The following is a 20,657-nucleotide window of genomic DNA, read 5'->3' as shown; positions in this document are numbered from 1 at the left end:
TACACAGGGAGATATGGGGGCTAAACTGTGCACATGATGTGGAACCTAGAGAATGTTTATGGTGCTCCAGCAGTGAGAACTACCTTACAGCAGATTATCAGATAATCCAGCACAGCAGAGCGCTAATAAACTGAACAGCAGAACAGCTTCTGAATTTAGGTGAAAGGTCATGGTGTCGTTCCAATTCAACTTCGTACACAAACACAGTCGGCTCTCCGAATTCTAAACCTGCCACCACGAAGCAGAACGTAGAGTTTTAGACTTTACCTTTATTAATATTCTGTCACCGAGTCTGAAAGCTGTGTCGTCACCGTCACTGTCTGCTTTCAGATCAGCTCCTCCTGCAGGACTCGTTTTCATTTTATTACTTTCCATAAAAAACTGGATCTGATGGGGGCATTTACAATTTGGGCAACAGAATCTGAATTAAACACAACACTGAAGGTTAAATTCTGGTGCCCTGACTTTGTTAGTCAGTGCAGTTGATTAGTAATTATGCTGATGTCGACACATTAAAATACAATAAAATGTGTATGTCATATTTCTTAAAGAGCCCTTATCATGAAAACACACATTTTCCTCTGTGTTGTCTTTTTAATAAGATATATAAATAAAAAGAGTTTGGGACAATTTTACAGCTTTTGAGTACAAACAGTAAACATTAAAAACTACTATTAATAATAATAATTTATTTTTTAAACATTAGCCCATAGCTAATATTTTACCTACATATATGCACATATTTCAGTGTGTAGGCATATATGCGCATATACTGGTATATATTTAAGTATTCAAAAATGGCACAGATAAATATATTTAGCACATATATTTTAAAATATTACATGCATTACACATTATTTTAACATGAACAAATGTATGTACATAAACTAAATGGCCAAAAGTATGTGGACACCTGACCATCACACCTGTATGAGCTTGTTGGATGTCCTTTTCCAAATCCATAGGCATTAATATTAAAGTTGCCCCCCTTTGCAGCTCTAACAGCTTCCACTCTTCTCTTCCACTTCTACAAGCTGGGGCAGTTGTGGGCTGGAGGTTAGGGAACCAGCCTTGTGACTGCAAGGCTGCTGGTTCGATCCCCTGAGCCGACAGTACGTGACTGAAGTGCCCTTGAGCAAAGCACCTAACCCCCAACTGCTGTGGATAGGGCTGCCCACCACTCTGAGCAGGTGTGCTCACTGCTTCTTAGTGTGTGTTCACTAGTGCGTATGCAGATGGGATAAATGGGGAGGTGAAATTCCCTGTTGTGGTATTAATAAGGGTCACTCAATAATAACAATAATAATTTTGGAGAGAGTCTGTGGGAATTTTTGTCCATTCAGTCCAAAGAGCATTTGTGAGGACAGACATTGATGTCGGACGAGAGGGTCTGGATCACAATCTCCGTTCTAGTTCATCCCAAAGGTGTTCAGTGGGGTTGAGGTCAGGGCTCTGTTCAGGCCACTGAAGTTCCTCCACACCAAATTGGTCAGTCCATGTCTTTATGGAGCTGCTTTGAGCTCAGGGGCTCAGTCATGCTGGAACAGGAAAGGCTCTTCCCCAAACTGCTGACACAAAGCTGGAAGCAGATAACTGTGTAAAATGTCTTTGTGCTGCAGCATCAACATCACCCTTCACTGGAACTGAGGGGCCCAAACCCTGAAAAACAGCCCCAGCCCATCATCCCTCCTCCACCCAACCTTACCTTTGGCACTGTGCATTCTGGTAGGTAACGTTCTCCTGGCATCCACCAAACCCAGATCCATCATCAGACTGACACATAGTGAAGCTGATTCATCACTCTAGAGAACACGGTTCCACTGCTCCAGAGTCCAGTGGCGCCCTGCTGACTGTTTACCACTGCTAGTCCACCCTCGGACCACCCAGATTATTGTCCTGCACACAAGGTCTAGTTTTTCATGCAAACAGAGTACAATTTGAATGAAGACAAATAGTACAAACAACTGAAAAAAAGAATGACTAGGCCTAATATAAAATGATTGTTTGATTGGTTACAGCTGCACTGTAAAAAATGGCTCATCAGATCTACCTAACATATTCCTTCATGTAGTAACAAGTAAATTAACTAGTTTTGTTCAACCTAAATAAATACATTGAATCAATGATTCTTTGAGTCAAAGTAAATTTTTGAGTTATAAAACTAGTATATAGTATATTTGTAATAAAACCAGCTCAATTGCTTTTTACCACATTAAGTAATTTTTTAAGTAGAACTGATGAGCCATTTTTACGGTGTGTATAATCCACTGTATTTATGATATTGCTGTTGAATTTCTTTAGCAGACTAATTTACAAAGGATAACGAAAGAAAGAAATGAAGGAAAAATAAGTAAATTGGACTGTGAATGGAAAATGAGTGATGAAAAGTGGCATTTTGTCTAACACTGCGTTTAACCGCCAGTGGGCTTCCCAGAAAATGCTTAGCAAAAAGGAAGCGGGCTGCCAGCTTTGCTGTCAGTGGGCCAACAGTGACCTGCTATTACTAGTATTGGCTGGGTAACAGCACTTACAGTTGGCTGGGGCAGATCTAACAGGACAGAAATTTCACAAACTGGCGTGTGGTGAAGGTGGCAACCTACAACAGTGCTAAGTTTAAAGTCATAGAGCTCTTCAGTGCTGCTAGTGTTTGTCTATGATGATTATGTGTACATGATTTTATACACCTGTTAGCAGTGGGTGTGGCTGAAACACCTGAACTCGATAATAAGGAGGAGTTTTGGACATATGTGCTGCGTCCAAAACCACATACTGTCATAATAAACGGTGTGAAATTAGTATGCCACCATTAGAAGTCCATTCATTTGTTTAGTACAGTATGTAGTATTGTAGTATGCAGGTTTAGACGCAGATATAGTGTTTATTTGTCTTCCATATGAGAGTTTAAATGGATTTTTTTAATTCAGTAACATCTTTTAATGCATTTGAAGACCGGAATCACAGATTATGAATTATGAATATGAATTCATAATTCATATTCCAGGCATTTCTAGAGAGTGCTCTCAGCGGGCCTCCTGCTTCTGTGGGGAAAACGACAGTAATGACGTGTTTAAAAATCTCAACATATGATTGGCTCTCCGTCCTGTCCGTCAACTGCAGTCTCGTCTGATTGGTTAGTTTCGGGGCGGTTCTTGTAGCCAGGAACTGGCGGCGCTGCAGCCCTGAGAGCGTGACTCCGCAGTAGCGGCTCGGTTCGGTTCGCTGTTTGTTGTTTTTACCTCTTAATCAGTGAACAGGTAGTTAATATGGGCGATGATGAAGAGAGGTATGACGGGATGCTGCTCGTTATGGCGCAGCAGCACGAAGGAGGAGTTCAGGAGGTAAAATTCGGAGCAGAAACAGCAGCAATTAGCTAACAGGCTAACAGAGGCTAACCGAGCAGATTTATTGGTTTTTGATTGACAGTAGCGCTCAGAGAAGAAGATCGGCTTGAGGTTCATCTTTATTTTAGTTAGCAGGTCCAGTTTTGCGTTCGGATTAACGTAAATTCTCCATGTAACAGCAGTATTGGAATTTTCCGTTCCACCTTAAATGGTGCAGTAGTTACTGTAACTGTTGGACCATTTAAGGTGGAACGGAAAATTCCAACAAGGAGCCAACTAAATCCTCACAAAACATCCAGACACATCACTGTTTTCTGTGTTTTTCAGTTGGTTAACACCTTCTTCAGCTTCCTCAGACGAAAGACTGACTTTTTTACTGGAGGTGAACCCGGAGCTCCAGAGAAGGTGAGCTGTGAGAGAATTCCCACCACCTTCCAGACCTTCCAGACCTCCCAGGCCTCTTTTTTCCTTAGTATATGTGTGTGTTGACATTTGGTAGCATCTTTGTGACTGTGTCTGTTATTCCTCCTCCTCCTCCGTCTCAGCTGGTGAAGGAGGCGTTTGCCCATCACAGTCAGCTGGCCCTCAAAGTCCAGAAGGAGAAGCAGTCCAGGCAGGAGAAGGAGAAGAAGGAGAAAGCGGAACGAGCCGCTAAGCTGAAGGCTGAAGAGGAGAGGAAGAGGAAGGAGGCGGAGAACGAGCCCAGGATTAAAGAGCTCACAGACGAGGAGGCGGACAGGCTGCAGACGGAGATAGACCAGGTGGAAAATGCAAATTTATAATTGCTTTAAAAATGTATACACAGCGGACAAACGTTCAGATACGGACGATATTTCGCGCAGATGTTTGATGGTGTATTTATTATTAAGAATAAGTGACCCATATTAGTCCCACAGTGGAGAAATTTCACCTCTGCATTTAACCCATCCGTGCAGTGAAACACCACACACACACTAGTGAACACAAGCACTAGGGGGCAGTGAGCACACTTGCCCAGAGCGGTGGGCAGCCCTATCCACGGTGCCCGGGAAGCAGTTGGGGGTTGGGTGTCTTGCTCAAGGGCACTTCAGTCACGTACTGTCGGCTCAGGGGATCGAACTGGCGAGCTCCCGGTCACAGGGCTGGTTCCCTAACCTCCAGCCCACGATTTTTATCATTTTACTGCACATACAGTCGTGAATGTTATTTATCATTGACGTTGGAACCAAACTTTGAATCTCTGTTTTGGGATTTTACATTTTCTTTGCAGAACTTGAAAATGCCAGCTTGCTCTTGTTCTATCAGCTTCTATTCAAGATTAAGAAAGTTGTTTTGGGAGATTATTTTGAGAAAAGTTTAGGAGATTTGAGGTTTTGTTGCAACAGCGACAATATATCAGCAACGATATATCAGCAACGATATATCAGCAACAATATATCAGCAACAATATATCAACAACAATATATCAACAACAATATATCAGCGACAATATATCAACAACAATATATCAACAACAATATATCAGCAACGATATATCAGCAACAATATATCAGCAACAATATATCAACAACAATATATCAACAACAATATATCAGCGACAATATATCAACAACAATATATCAACAACAATATATCGCTGCTGTCGGAACAAAACCTCATATCTTCAAAATAACTTTACAGGATAAGGAAAAAACACACTTTGCTTGTAATGTAAGTCAACGGAACCAGAATTTTTCCAAGTCATTTTGGGCCGTTTCTTTTGGTCCATGCCTCATAAAATTTACATACAATGTAAAGAGTAACAGGTATTTTCAAATTATGTCAAAAACTGGAGATACGAGGTTTTGTTCCAACAGCAGCGATATATGTTATATACATGTTATATGTAATAATAATTAAGTTGGTTGAATTCCCAGTTCTTCAGGTTCTTTAGTGCAGAAAATGGTTCTGTATAGAACCATGAACGCGTTCTTTGCAGGGTTTTGCATGGTGAAATTGTTCTTTAGATTGATGGAAAATATGCAGTAGACATGTCTATATAGAAGCTATTTGAAAAGGGTTCTGTATAGCACCACAAAGGGTTCTGCCATTGTTACAAGCTTGATATCGCAACAATAGAAGAACACTTTTGAGTGTTATATAGAACCCTTTCCCTGAAAGGTTCTTTATAGAACAATGTATGGCATGTTCTCCATCAATCTGAAGGACCCTATCATGGTGTAAAGAACCCTTTACTCAAGCAACGGATTCTTTGAGTGTTCATGGTTCATTGTAGAACCCTTTTCTTTACTAAAGAACCCTTAAAGAATCTTTTTTTTAAGAGCATGATATTTAACAGTGCTTTTCTCGTCTATCTGTATGCCGAGATGTGCACATTTCGCCTGCACACTTCTTAAAGGAACATGAACCTCAATTTCCCAACATATTTAGATGTTTAACAGTAAATTAGCTCTCTAGTTCGGTCACTTTCTCGGCAGGGTGATTATCACCTTTCATACATGGTCATCAAGTTACTTGACATGATCATTGATGATATCTGATTACATTGCCCTGTCACCCAGGCAACATCACACAACAGTGAAACACATTCCTTAATAAAAATGGGTAAAAGTGCCAGTTATTCTGATTGATTTTCTGTTTGTTCTCTTCTGGACTGATTGTGTTCTCCTGCTTGACTGTTCTTCACTAATCTCTGCAGAGGAAAGTCGAGGAGAAGAAAGTGGAGCAGGCTGCTGCTGCAGAATCATCTGATAAGGCAGACAAGCAGGTGAGAGAATCAATTCACGCATGTTTAGATTGTTTACACATCAGGGGTCGTATTACAGAAACTTCCTCTCTTTTCGTCTTAAGATCTGACAGGTCAAGACAGGATTTTTCACTAATTCATATAACAGAAGCAAATCTGATCTTTATTTAGGAATTTTATCTTATCTTATAGCATCTTATCTCCAGTTAGGAAATTTAAAACTACTCGACAATCAGCTGTCATGTTTCCTAGTAACTGACCATAAACACACAGCTGAAATCAGAATAATGTTAAAATGTGAGTTAAGCTGCTGTTACTGATGTAAAAAAGGTCAAACAGAACTAAAGAGTGATAAACTGTATGTAGTGAATACTATGAGAGCGCCCCCTGCTGTTTATCAGAGCGCCCCTGCTGTTTATCAGAGCATTGCCGCTCCCCAGTTTCAGTCTCCATTTCCCAAAAGATGATGAACCACATGTTCATGTATAACGTGGACGTTTCTGCTGTGCTGTTCAGTCTGACTCAGACGGAGAGGAGGATGAGAAGGATAAGGGGAAGATGAAGCCAAACTCTGGAAATGGAGCAGATCTGACCGACTACAGATGGACACAAACCCTGTCGGAAGTGGACGTGAGTGTTTTTCTTTATTCAGACCTGAAATTTTGGTCCAAACACCAAAGAACATTCCGCCCGAATCCAACCCGACCCACTGCGACAGGGTTTGAATCTGAGCCTGACTGTAGATTCTGTCCGTGCAGTTGTTTTGAGATTAGTGTTTGGTCCTGATGTGAATAGTCCAATACTCCAACTCTAGCTTCCCACTTTGTTCACCATTAATGGCTTCATATTCATCACCTGTTGGGTCATTATTGCTTCTCTAGTCTTTTAAATGATATATCAACATTGTTAGGATGATTTGAGTCATAATGGAGGGTTCTAGGTCAGGGTTCTAGCTTTGATTTGGTTGTAAAGAAACATTTTGAAAGCAGTTCCATGCATATTTTTATTTGCTGTATGTAAGTAAAACTGCAGAAAACACAGAATTAATTAAGAAGGATATATTACACAACTGTCCTCGCTCCAGAGGTGGGCAGCGTGACGATATTTTATCATTATTGTAATAAATTATGTCAATATGCTTTTCTGAGCCTATCATGGACATCACTACTTAAAGAACAGTGACTAACTACATTTTTCATTACAGAGTTAAGCCTGTTTACCTGGATTTAGTGCAGTTTGGAAAACATTGAATAAAAATAATTATAGATGTAGGTTTATTATCGTTATTATAGTATTTCTGTATGTGGCACTGCAGGTTTTATCAGTTCCAACATACTGAATCTCAGGAAAACAAAATATTGTGAAGCGTGTCGTGCATCATGAAAATGTTTTGAAGTGTTGTGATGTAATATTTTTGCTGTATCACCCACTGAACAGCGACAGTATGTGTGATATTAAGGTAACAGCCTGACCTGCTTATCATTAGAGGGCTGTTCATCCGCGAGTTTCAGAGGCTTCAGTTCTGTTTCAAATTAAGACATAGCAGAACCTCAATTACCTCTTCATCTGAAGTAGAACACTTTGTTCTCAAGTTAGCAAACCTAAAGGAAGGAACAGGGTGGTTTTCTGGACCTGGCCTTAGCCCAACATGGGCACCAGAGCTCTTCTGTTTCCTTGAGCCTACGATAAATAAGACAGTTTACAATTAATTAATGCACTCCCCTAATTTTTTCCCAATTTAGTTGTCTCTAATTACGCCCACTAGTTCTGACTCCCCCAATCACACAATACCTCCAGCGCTGGGAGAATGAAGGCAAACACAGGCTTCCTCTGAGTTCTGTGAAGCTCCACCGCATCTTTTTAAACTGCCGCCAACTATTGTACAGCTGAACGCGCTCAGAGGAGACGCTCACTGCCAGATCTGTTACGTCAGCTAACAGACGCCTGTGCTGACTAGCATCGAGCTGAGTGATGGGGGGAGACGGGGGGCCATCCTGCCCACCCAGAGAATGAGGCCAAAATGAACTGTTCTTTAGTTATTCTTTGCTTTTTAGCAGCTCAAATGGGATGTCATGTTTTGATGTGCTGTCAAACTGCAGTGGAGACATTCTTGGGCATCTTGATGCTCCACATGAACACAGATGAAAACGCTGTTCATTAGAGAAAGTGTGAAATAGTTCTAAATGGCTGAGAAGCGTCCAAAAGTGCCCCTTTGGATAGTTGTCTTAGCCGAACTGTTTCATGTCACCCTCGTTTCTCATCAGTCAGATGAGCGACGTCTCCTGTGTGCTTAACGTTGTTCGCCGTTGTTTCCTCTGCAGCTCCTGGTGCCTTTTGATGTGAAGTTCCGGCTGAAGGGGAAAGACGTGGTGGTGGACATTCAGAGACGGTCTCTGAAGGTGGGCTTAAAGGGCCACCCGCCCGTGATTGACGCCCCGCTGTATAACGAGGTGAAGGTGGAGGAGAGCTCCTGGCTGATTGAGGATGGCAAAGTGGTGACGGTCCATCTGGAGAAGGTAGGAGGAGTGATCACTGTACGAAGGAGTGCAGAGGTTCTTCTCTTTGTAACGGCCCGTTTGGACCTCTCGAACTTCAGTTCTGTTTATTTGGGGAAATAACCAGTTTTAATTTATTTTTGTATCCAAACCAGATTAATAAAATGGAGTGGTGGAACAAGTTGGTGACCACAGACCCTGAAATCAACACCAAGAAGATCTGCCCGGAGAACTCGAAGGTGAGCAGTTGGCACCGCGCTGACCCACTGACATGATCTCAGTGTGATGGTCATCACTGCTGCCACCCTGAGCGCTGATACTGATACTAAACATCAGGCTGGACGTAAAATGTGATGTTTGATCAAACTGTCTGTCACCATGACGATATGAGAAATGATCATTTTTTTATTGCACATTTGCAGGTACAGAAATCTAACCAATCTTTCCTTAAAGCAAATAGCAGAATTTCAAATTACAAAATCATCATTCACTGTAAATTGTTGTTTTCTTTTCACTTAATTTTGTGTACATTTTGCACACATGAGTACAGTGAGGATAAAGGCGTTCTATTCTTTTCTCTCTCGGTTCTCCACTCCTTCGTCTGTGCTCTCTGCTCAGCTGTCTGATCTGGATGGTGAGACACGCAGCATGGTGGAGAAGATGATGTACGACCAGAGGCAGAAGTCCATGGGTCTGCCCACGTCTGAGGAGCAGAAGAAGCAGGACATCCTGAAGAAGTATGTGCCCTTAACCGCCATCAAGTTCGGCCATCCAGGCAGAGCTCTAAGCCAGTTCTCTACATGAGGCATAGATGCAAATATATTTGTTTAGAAATGTGAACTAATGGAAAAAATCTTCTCGTCTGTCTCTCAACATGCTGATTTCTGGTACCGCAGTCTGTTTTCACACATGCTCAGACTGAAAAATCTGAAAGAAATCAGAGTAAGAGTTTACAGCACAGAGAAATCAGATTACTGAGCTCAAATCCAGCCTCTTTATCAGATTTCTTAATCAGATTTCTAGACCTTATTCTGATCTAAGAAGTCTGTGTACTCATATATATGTTATACTTGAATATAACTGCAGAAATCCGATTATAATCGGATTATTGAGTCCATGTAAACTCAGTGAGTCACTTCGTCCTAAATCAAGTCTACAGATCTGCTCCACCTTATTGCAGAGCTGTAGACGTCTAAGCGCTGAGAGTTTTGGGGAGGTATTTTCAGAAAAGATTTGGGTGTTGATTTGGTGTTGGTTGCTTCTGTTAGCAACATTAGCCTCTTGGCTCCAGCGCTAAACTAAAGCAGCTAAATTTGTACAGTAAATGTGTCTCAGCTGACCGACCGTGTCTGCAGTAGATGGAGAATTCGGTCAGAGTGTTAATGCTGTGGTTCCGAGTGTTGGCAGGACTGTCCGGTGCCGGTGTGATTTGATGTCTCTGTAAAGGCAGTTTTGTCTCCTCAGGTTCTTTTTAAACGTACAGATCTTTGATTGTGTGCAGATGACAGTGAGGCTGTTTAGTGCTTTATGGTCCACAGTGGCTGCTGTACGCTGGTGCTGATTGTGCTGTAAGTTCTCAGGAACGTTCTCAGGGTTTTACAGGCTTGGTGCCGGATATTGCCTCTATAGAACAGCATATGAAATTTTGACAGGCTAAATAAAAGTGTGGTGGAGGCGTCCTGTTAACTCCTCCTGTTGCCAGTCAAGGACAGGTTGGGCTCTTTTAATAAGAGTCATAAACTCATTGTGTAAGTTCTGTGTCGGCCTGCGAGCTCCTGGAGTTACTGCAGCTCCGACTTTGCTGCTCTCAGGAACCTTCGTTACCAACACATAGAGGCGCGCGATACGTCATCAGACCGTATATTATAATTATACAGCCTGTTTCAAAAAAGTTGGGACGATCTGCAAAATGTAAATAAAAACAGAATGAAATGATGTGCAAATCATTTAAACCCCACTTTCCACAGCATCCTAACGGGATTGTATATTAGAATAATGTTATTGCTCTGATATTTAAATCACAGCTGATAATTATATTCAGTAGCTCTGTGCTCCAGTTTTGGTCCTGTTTTATTAACCTTCTCAGCAGGAATGCCAGAATAAGAGTTCTCTGCAAACACTCTTAAACATTGAGTACAGTAATTATGTAAATGTTTACAGTGTGGGTGGGAGATATAGCTAAAATAATATATACTCTGAGGCACAACATGATATGCATCGTGATATTTAATTTTCTGAAGTTTAATAACAGATTGAGTGTCAGTGCTGTAACAGGCGGCCCGGTTTCTCTGTGTGGATCTGCTGTTAAAGTGAATTTAGGTGAAATGTGAAGGGAAGCAGTCCGTCACGAGTGTCACTGACACCTGATAACAGAGAGAAAGAGAGAGAGAGACAGACACAGACAGACAGACAGAAAGAGACAGTAGTAAGGAGCAGCAGACTGACTCAGCTTATCAGTGCTCAGTTTATTAACCCTGCGCTGTTCCTCTGGAGGAGCGACAGTGCAGGTCAATATCGTTCACCTCTCAGCGCTCTGTGACGTAACCTGACCTGGAAAGTGAGCAGTGAGGACTTTGAGGTTCTTATTTAAATCCAGAGTCATTTCTCTGCAGTAGTTCGTCTGTCTGTCTGATAATTTATTCTCGTTGTCTTACAGAGAGACTCACAGCACAGGACGGAGTATTAATACCCGAACCCGCCGATTCAACCTCTAATCATGTCCGCCTGTGTTTAGCGTGATTCTTGCCGAATCCTGCTTGCAAAACCTGGCACCATGTTTGCCCACACCCACCCACTTCAACCCCACACCATGCCCACCCACACCCCCCTACTTTGGGCTGCCTGTGTTTGCTGTAATCAGCTCCACTGATGTAGGACGAGTCCGTGCAAACCTCGTGATACAGTGGAGCCTCTAGACCCATCACACCTCCACACACCCAGCAGCACAAATACACGCTTCAGTATTGCGAAATGAAAGTAAATATTTTGTGTATTTTAGGCTCATCAAAGCCACGTAAACTTGCGCATGGCATCGCACAGCGAGTGGCACATCATGTGACGTCACTGTTGACAGACAAGCTGGCAGCAACACAGTCAACGAAAAACAGTGCAGCGTAGCATTCGTCACTTTGTGAAGAAATGGAAAAATTGTCAATCATTTTTCTAATCCGATTCATTAATGTGTTAGTGTGTGTTGCGCTGGTCTGAGTGGATCAGACACAGCAGTGCTGCTGGAGTTTTTAAACACTGTGTCCACTCACTGTCCACTCTATTAGACATTCCTACCTTGTCAGTCCACCTTGTAGATGTAAGGTCAGAGACGATAGCTCATCTGCTGCTGCACAGTTTGTACTGGTCATCCTCTAGTCCTTCATCAGTGGTCACAAGACGCTGCCCACAGGACGCTGTTGGCTGGATATTTTTGGTTGGTGGACTATTCTCAGTCCAGCAGTGACACTGAGGTGTTTAAAAACTCCAGCAGCACTGCTGTGTCTGATCCACTCAGACCAGCACAACACACTAACACACCACCACGTCAGTGTTACTGCAGTGCTGAGAATGATCCACCACCAAAATAGTGAAGCTGATAAAGTGGACACTGAGTGGAGATATGAGTGAAGGGATCAATTGGTGTATGTTTGCATCTGTATATATATTTTGTATAATGTGAGTGTGAGTGTAAGTGCTGCTGCTGTAACTCTCCTGTTTCCTAATACGGTGTATTCTGTGTCTGTGAGCTAATGTGAGTGTAATAATGTGTAATAATGACTGTGACTGTGTTTGTGTGGTTGAAGGTTTATGGAGCAGCACCCTGAGATGGACTTCTCTAAAGCCAAGTTCAGCTGAGAGCTGCTGACGTCCTTCCTGTGGAGAAGCTCCAACACGTTGAGCGCTTAAACTAAATCACAGCATTTCCATTATTTCTGCTCTGTAACAGTAAATGACTGTACACTGTCTCACGTTCCACATGTTCCTCTGTTCTATTTAAAACGTTTGCAATTTTTTTAAAATAAAGACGTTTAAAGGCAAGTTTATTATTATTTATCATTTCTTGTGAAAATACAGGTTAGTCTGCTTTACAAAAGCAAAAGAAAAAATGAAGACAAAGTGCTGAAGAATGAAAAATGATACAAATAAAACTAAAGTGGCAAAAAGTGCAACAGCTTAAATAAACAAAATGGATCATCAAAAGGAAGAACAGAATACATAAAAGAAAAACGCTCTGTTCCACAGTCAGACCTGTTCACAGTGGTGGTGATAGGAACCAGACGTCCACCTCTAAAAGCTCCCTCACAGAAAGTTCCTACATGAAATGGTTATGAATTCACTGCCTGATGACTGAGACACTGTTTTATGATAGTTTAGAGAACTTAAACTCCATTCATGGTGGAGGGATACATGCAGGGCGCTGTGAGGCAAAATAGCCCCAAAGAAAACTGATTATTTCAGATTTTCCACTATTTTCCATCATCAACATTCCATATAAACTCAGAAGACTCGTGTAGGTTCACTGGTGGTTCTGGATAGTAAATAAAATGTCTATATTTGTGTTGTAGTCATGGCGACCCCTGGTTCCTATCAGCACCACTGTAAAGACATCTGAACCATTTCACACCAAACCGCTCTGAATCTCTCTGATTACACCTCACACACTGAATTATGGAGACAGTTTGAAAAATCCGTGTAATTCCCCTCTAAGGATGAAGTGCAGTGTTAATAGAGTGAGAGTTCAGCCATGGACTCATGAAAAGAGAGATGTGTTTAATCTGGGTTTAAAATCTACGTTTGGAGCTCGTCTAAAACATTCTGAGAGTTTGTTCTGGTGTTGCAGCATCTCAGCTGAGCTCTGTTCAGTCTGGACTCTGAGCTTAAACCCACACTGAGCTGCTCTGAGCGGCTCCTGGTTCTGACTGAGCGTGTAAAGTCTCAGACAAACGGAAAGCTGTAACTGTTTTATTTGTCCTGTGTTTTTATCACCTGAGGATTTACGGGCTGCGGGAGGTGAAGGCCGGGAACAGGCCTCGCTCCTCTGGATCTCTGGGTCATTGCTCTCTCATGTTGTTTTTGGATGAGAGCAGGACCCAAAGGCTGCTAACCTCTCTCTTTTTTCTTTTTTCTTTTTTCAAATGGCCATTAAACGGTTACAGTGCTCCTACAGTGAGTGACAGTCATCAGAGTGCCCCCTGCTGTTGGCTAAAGGGTCTGTACCATACAGGTTACACTAATTTCCTTCACTTTGTTTTGAAAATTAGTTCTGTACACACTGATGAAGGTTGAAGAACTTGCTGTGCAGTACATTTATGAAAACCGAGCAGCAAAAAGCACTTATATATATATAAATTGGTCCCCCTCTGCAGCTCTAACAGCTTCCACTCTTCTGGGAATCTTTCTACAAGATGTTGGAGAGAGCATTTGTGAGGTCAGACACCGATGTTGGACGAGAGGGTCTGGCTCACAATCTCCGCTCTAGTTCATCCCAAAGGTGTGTGATGGGGTTGAGGTCAGGACTCTGTGAGGGTCAGTCAAGTTCTTCCACACCAAACTCACCCAGTCAGGCCTTTATGGAGCTGCTTTGTGCACTGGGGCTCAGTCATGCTGGAACAGGAAAGGTTCTTCACCAAACTGTCCCACAAAGTTGGAAGTGTACAATTGTCCAAAATGTCTTGGTGCTGCAGCATTAAGATTCTCCTTCACTGGAACTAAGGGTTCTAGACCAACCCCTGAAAAACAGCCCCATATCATCGTCCCTCCTCCACCAAACTCTACAGCTGCACAGTGCAGTCAGGCAGGTAATGTTCTCCTGGCATTCGCCAAACCCAGACTCGTCCATCAGACTGACAGATAGAGAAGCTGATTCGTCACTACACAGAACACGTTTCACTGCTTCAGAGTCCAGTGGTGGCGTGCTTTTTCAAATGTGTGTGTATATACATGCATGTCACCTACAGCAGTTCAGCCACTCACTTACGCTGAAGTTACAGGGAGCGTTTCAGCTGCATGAGTCATTTCACAGCCTCTCTCACAGTTCAACACACTGTTTCTGTTACACACTAGTGTTTACATTCTACAGCAGCTCTTAAAAAGGAGAAAATTCAGTTTTTTAGTTTTTTTAAATATATTTTTCATTCTTTTTATTTATTTATTTTGTATGCAGCCCTACAACCAGCAGATGGCGCAGATCTGCACTTGCCCTCCTCATGCAGTCCGAGCGGTGTTCTGTTCTAAAGCTGTTCTTTTCTGTTAGAAAGTGCTCAGATTACATCTCAGATAAACGCCACGTTTGAGAGGTTTTAAGTTAAAGTGTTCAGAGTTTGCGGTCAGTGGAGTCGTTTAGGGCTGGACTCTGTGAAGACAGACAGTTTCATCCATCATTAGGAGAGGAGGAACTTTTTTAAAAATTTTTGAGTAGATTTTGGTCTTAAACTCCATTCATGGTGGAGGGATACATGCAGGGTGCTGTGAGGCAAAATAGTCCCCAAAGAAAACTGATTATTTCAGATTTTCCATCATCAACATTCCATATAAACTCAGAAGACTCGTGTAGGTTCACTGGTGGTTCTGGATAGTAAATAAAATGTCTATATTTGTGTTGTAGTCATGGCAACCCCTGGTTCCTATCTGTTGTCGACAGATTATGGGGGAAAAAAAGGTGGAATTTCCCTTAAAGTCACTAAAAACAAAAAGATAATTTCAGTTCAGTGTGTGTCCACTAGAGGGAGCTGTTGGAGTGTGCTGTGTGTGGTTTAACCCTGTACAGTGTGGACGGGGTCAGAAAGGTCACCTGCTGCCTCACAGTTAGTGTACAGGCCACATTCTGACCCCTTAGATCTGTTTCTTTTCCAGGAAACCTTTAAACCTCCACAGTGAAGTTTACAGTGCTGAGTCACTTTCAGAGCAGAAGCTCGTTTTGATGTCTGACGTCACTCTTTATTCTCTTTTTATCTGGTTGTGTCTGATCCTCTGGAATCACTGCTGTTCTGAGACCCACCCCCTGAATGATGTTGGAGGGTTCATAAACATAAACAGTCTGTAGCTCAGTCCAGAAAAGGGCACCTGTAGGGTGGGTGTTTCTAATAAAGTGGCCGGTTAGCATTAGTATTTCCTGTGGTGTTTCTGTTATTTTGTCCACTCTGTAGCTGTTCTGGTCAGTGTGGATCTGAGCTGTGTGTTATTCTGCTTTTAGCTGCTGTTTAGATGTTTTGTTAAAGATCATAAATCTGGTTCTGCTGAGCTCTGAAAGTGATTTGCCAGGTTTGAAAGTGAAAAAGTGGAAAAGATACAGATTCAGGGTCAGAAACGCGGTTCTGCTTCACTGATCTGAGACCCGGTTTGGTGAAACTGTTTAATACGAACAGAACCAACAGACAGAAACTTTAATTCGGGGTCAGTTTGTGGTCAGTGTGTGAGTGATTGAGGCTGTGATGATGTAGGACCAATCAGACTCATGGTCTGTCCTGACTGACCGTGTTTATTATATCAATCAATCGGCCGTTATTTAAACTCGGGGTATGCTGAGGGAGACCCTCATTTACAGTGTGGATGAGCCAATACAGAAAACAGGGGTTGAATAAATTGGATTATAAAAACATATCAAATCATAAAAAATAATAGTAATCATAATATTAAAAAAAATAAAAATTCAATAAACCATTAAAACTGCAGTTTTTACAATATAATAACTTTCTGAATAACAGATCAAATAAGGGTAAAATAAAATAAATAATAATAAAAATATAGCACCTAAACATATAGCATATAAATAATAATAATAAAATAAATAAAAGACAATGAAATAAATAAATGAATGGAAGATATAAAACAATATCTTGGCAATAATAAGATAAATGTAATTTATTTAAGATGAATAAAAAGAATAATGAAAGTAAAGAGCTGAAACGTTAAAATCATATGAGAGCTGACTAAACTCTGACAGACAGTGTGAGGCTGAGTGACCGAGGTCAGAGGGTGAAAGTTTAAAATGCTCCTGTGACTCCGGCGAGCGACGCTGTAGAGTTTAAACTCTTAAAAGGTCTTAAAGTTGAACTTTTAAGGCCTTTAATCAAACGAAAGATTTGTTTTTTGTGAAGGTGCTTCAGTGCTGGGTGGAGAGTGAGCTGCTGTACATGTGACCCCTGACCCCTGACCCCTGACCCCCAACTCAGGCTGAATGCTGGCGCTGTAGATCAGAGCGGTCAGTCTGTAACAGGTCTGATGTTCGGGTCTCTCTGCACTGTAAAAGTATAATAAATTACATCACAGTACAGTACAGTATTCTCTTCTGATCATATGGTGTTCATCGTCAGTGCTTGTAGTCGCTGACCAACTGCATGATTCATTATAAAGAGAGTAAAATTCGTCCAGTTTAACTGGATTTAGAGCCAAATACTGAATGAAGATCACTGTGGTCAGTTTTTGATCTGTTCTAAACCTTAATAATGATTATTTTATTAAACCTAATGACTGAACATTTCATTTTGTCTCTACCAAAACAATCATAACTACCCAAACTGTACCAGATGTTTCAGTAGTGACTGTTTCAGTAGTGTCTGTTTCAGTAGTGACTGTTTCAGTAGTGCCTGTTTCAGTAGTGTCTGTTTCAGTAGTGACTGTTTCAGTAGTGTCTGTTTCAGTAGTGTCTGTGTCAGTAGTGACTGTTTCAGTAGTGTCTGTTTCAGTAGTGACTGTTTCAGTAGTGACTGTTTCAGTAGTGTCTGTGTCAGTAGTGTCTGTTTCAGTAGTGACTGTTTCAGTAGTGTCTGTTTCAGTAGTGACTGTTTCAGTGACAGTTTTAGCTCATTCTGAGCTCAGAAACTCAGCCAGTACAGACCAGCAAACACAGCTCTGAACAGCTGTTCACACAGAAAATCATCATATTTTACATTAAAACACTAAAAAGTGCTGAACTGCAGAAAATATGATGATTCTTAATGTTCCACACTGATTTTCAGACTTTGGGACACATTTACTTCAAAACAATGGGATCTAACTGCTCACCATGTGGCCATGAGGGACAGGGATGCAGCCTCACTTCCTGCTCTGAAATGCAGGGGCGTGGCTACAATAAGACTCCGCCTACAGACTGAACAGAAGCAATTTTTAAATAGTTTTAAAGGTTTTTAAATTTAAAAATTAAACTCATGACATTGAGATCTTTCAACTTCAATTTAAAAGAAGTAAATATATTTTTAAAATCATTGAAAGTGAAAAAAGTAGGTATTTTCAGAAGGGTAAGTTTAAGGGTTGGTGTTTGGGACAGACACTCTCAATAGAAAGTACCCTATTAATGACTGTGTATATATTTAGATTATTACTGTCACTAATTAATGTCCGGAGTTTAAATAGATCAGAACAGAATCACTGTAAATATCTAAGATCTGAAAACGTCACTGTTTTAACAGTGCTCTACTTGGGCGCAGATTCAGTAGATCAGTCTGTTTATTCAGTTCTGTTTACTATCATTTATTAATTTAGAGACGTTAAATGATTTAATCATCTTCAGCTGTTAAAAGGAGAATTTTTTAATAATGCGCTCAGTTACCTCACGACGCTCGGCTCACTGAAGCCTCTAAGCGGTTTTATTTTTAAGCCAGGTCTGGGCAGGGCGGCTGCCTCAGGTCTGAGCTGGACGATGGGGGGGTGGAGGTTTCGGCGAGCAAGGCAGAGTCTCAGCTGAGAGCAATGTCTCACCCAGGTACGAGAATTTCTTCATTAACGAAGACACACAGACATCAGAGGGTGAGGTGGGTGTGTGCGGAGGGGCGTGGGGGGGGGGCAGGACGGTGGGCAAACACACTCGGCTTGGATGACGGGCCGGTCCAGACCTGACGACCTGTTTTTGGCAGCATGGCTCAATAAATCACCCACAAGGCCTTGCTCTCTGACTCACCGCTCTGAGCCCAGTGTTTATCCAGAACCGAGACTCATATCTGCAGATGGAGAATCTTACGGGAACGTATGAGACCAGACATCAGTGTGATTAGATTATACAGAGAGGACAGAGTATAAATAATAAAAAGGGGTTTCATAATAAAAACTACAAAAACAAGAACAGTGACTGCTCTACACTACATGTACTTAAAGGGGAACTCCACCAATTTTTTCAAAATTCCCTAATAGTTCAGTGTGTGAGGTGTAATCAGAGAGATTCAGAGTGGTTTAGTGTGAAATGGTTCAGATGTCTTTACAGTGGTGGTGATAGGAACCAGGGGTCGCCATGACTACAACACAAATATAGACATTTTATTTACTATCCAGAACCACCAGTGAACCTACACGAGTCTTCTGAGTTTATATGGAATGTTGATGATGGAAAATAGTGGAAAATCTGAAATAATAAGTTTTCTTTGGGGACTATTTTGCCTCACAGCGCCCTGCATGTATCCCTCCACCATGAATGGAGTTTAAGTTCTCTAAACTATCATAAAACAGTGTCTCAGTCATCAGGCAGTGAATTCATAACCATTTCATGTAGGAACTTTCTGTGAGGGAGCTTTTAGAGGTGGACGTCTGGTTCCTATCACCACCACTGTGAACAGTTCTGATTGTGGAACAGAGCGTTTCACACTAAACCACTCTGAGTGACTGAACTGTTTACATCTGTACTCTGAAATTAAGCAGGAATTCTGAAAAGAAAGTGGAGTTCCCCTTTAAGTAAAAGTTTGGTGGAGTTGTACTTTCCTAACACTCGAGCACATTAGTGAGTAAAGTGCACTTAGTACACAGTTCTAAGGGTTCTTTAATGAAGACAGTGATCACATATAAAACTGCAGACAGTGAAAGAACCATTTAAAAGTGTAAATGATGTTAAACCTGTTGTATCAGGTTCTTTAAAAAAATGGTTCTATATAGCACTGAAAAAGGGTTCTTCCATTGTTACCAGTTCCAGAACATTTTTGGCATTATATAGAACCTTTTGAGCAAAAATAGTTCTCTGTGCAGATTCTTTTTTGCCAGTTCTTGTTTGAATTTTCCGTTCCACCTTAAATGGAACAGAAGTTACATTCTGACACCTGAGGTGCTAAAATATAACTGCTGCACCATTTAAGGTGGAACGGAAAATTAAAAAGAGAAGCCGGTTATATCCTTTAGTTTCTGTGCTGTTAGATGCTGGATGTTCTTAGAAGTTCCACTGCGGTTCTATAAGATACTGACTGGGTATCATTTCCACTGTACTTCAGCTTTAATCGCCTTACAGAAGCCTTAATTCTGAAGCTGAAAGCAGGTCGTTTTGAAGGGATCATCAGAGCTGCTTCTCTCCTCACCCATGTGTGGAGCACACTCTCCAAACTCTGTTTAGAACAGTTCTAGAGGGAGGAGACGGAGAACAGGTCAACAAAGCAGATCCTTAACGAGGATCAACAGTGACAGCAGCTTCTGTTTGAGTAGAGCGTTTACAGTGAGAGTGACTGACGCTTCCTCAGTGTTTCTCTCTTAAACCACAGCAAAGTCACTAACTAAATTACTAAATTTGAGCGGATTAGATTTAACATTTACATACGGAAGGAAGGAGTGAAAGTAAGTGAGCTCACTGAGTTTATTACTTCAGGAAATCATCAACCAGCTTCTAAGACTGAACTTTGGAGGTGTGTCTGCAGATTCTTTCAGGAACTGAAAGTGAGGCTCCTGTAAAGAATGGAAGCTGGAATGAAGGCAAAGAGAGACTCGCTGACTCACCCAGCTGAGAGTAGAGCTGCTCTGTAATTTTCTATTAAATGTGTTTTTGGTGAAAAAAAAGAAAACCATTTTAACTGGACATTAAATTAACAAAGGGCCTTTGACTTTTGGTCAGAGCTGTTGAACAGCTGCAAAACAGTTTATTTAACAGTTTATTTGATGCTAATGCAAAGGTGAATTAATAATTCTTAAATCTGTGACTTTTATAATAAGTATGATAAATAATTACTCAGTTAACTCATTATTACACAGTCAGAATTCCAATGTAATAGTCATTATTTTGACATAGTGAGTCACTATTATTATAATTGTGGTCATTAATATTAGTTATGGTTAATTATGGTCAGTAATGTCAATTGTGATCAGTAATTGTCTGACCATATCTGACCCTAACTGAGTATTACCGACCATATCTGACCCTAA

General features: G+C 41.3%; 1 protein-coding gene across 1 annotated transcript; it reads left to right on the top strand.

Annotated features, from left to right (window-relative positions):
* Window positions 1-3,145: 3,145 nt before the first annotated feature.
* nudc (nudC nuclear distribution protein) lies at window positions 3,146-12,590 on the top strand. The gene is made up of 9 exons (XM_036562595.1): window positions 3,146-3,338; window positions 3,669-3,746; window positions 3,887-4,102; window positions 6,019-6,087; window positions 6,583-6,696; window positions 8,388-8,582; window positions 8,717-8,800; window positions 9,180-9,298; window positions 12,356-12,590. Exons 1-9 carry the CDS (start codon window positions 3,264-3,266, stop codon window positions 12,405-12,407), a joined length of 1,002 nt encoding a protein of 333 aa, XP_036418488.1. The 5' UTR covers window positions 3,146-3,263; the 3' UTR covers window positions 12,408-12,590.
* The last annotated feature ends 8,067 nt before the right edge of the window (window positions 12,591-20,657 follow it).

The sequence above is a fragment of the Colossoma macropomum genome, unplaced genomic scaffold (genome assembly GCF_904425465.1).
Source record: "Colossoma macropomum unplaced genomic scaffold, Colossoma_macropomum, whole genome shotgun sequence".
NCBI lineage: Eukaryota > Metazoa > Chordata > Actinopteri > Characiformes > Serrasalmidae > Colossoma > Colossoma macropomum.
This window is presented reverse-complemented; position numbering and strand designations above follow the sequence as displayed.

Bases quoted from the DNA above. Each gene is read 5' to 3' on its own strand.
- nudc (XM_036562595.1), top strand. From the start codon at position 3,264: ATGGGCGATGATGAAGAGAGGTATGACGGGATGCTGCTCGTTATGGCG. The intron at 4,103-6,018 runs GTGGAAAATGCA...TAATCTCTGCAG, and splicing joins TGCAGACGGAGATAGACCAG to AGGAAAGTCGAGGAGAAGAA. The intron at 9,299-12,355 runs GTATGTGCCCTT...GTGTGGTTGAAG, and splicing joins AAGCAGGACATCCTGAAGAA to GTTTATGGAGCAGCACCCTG.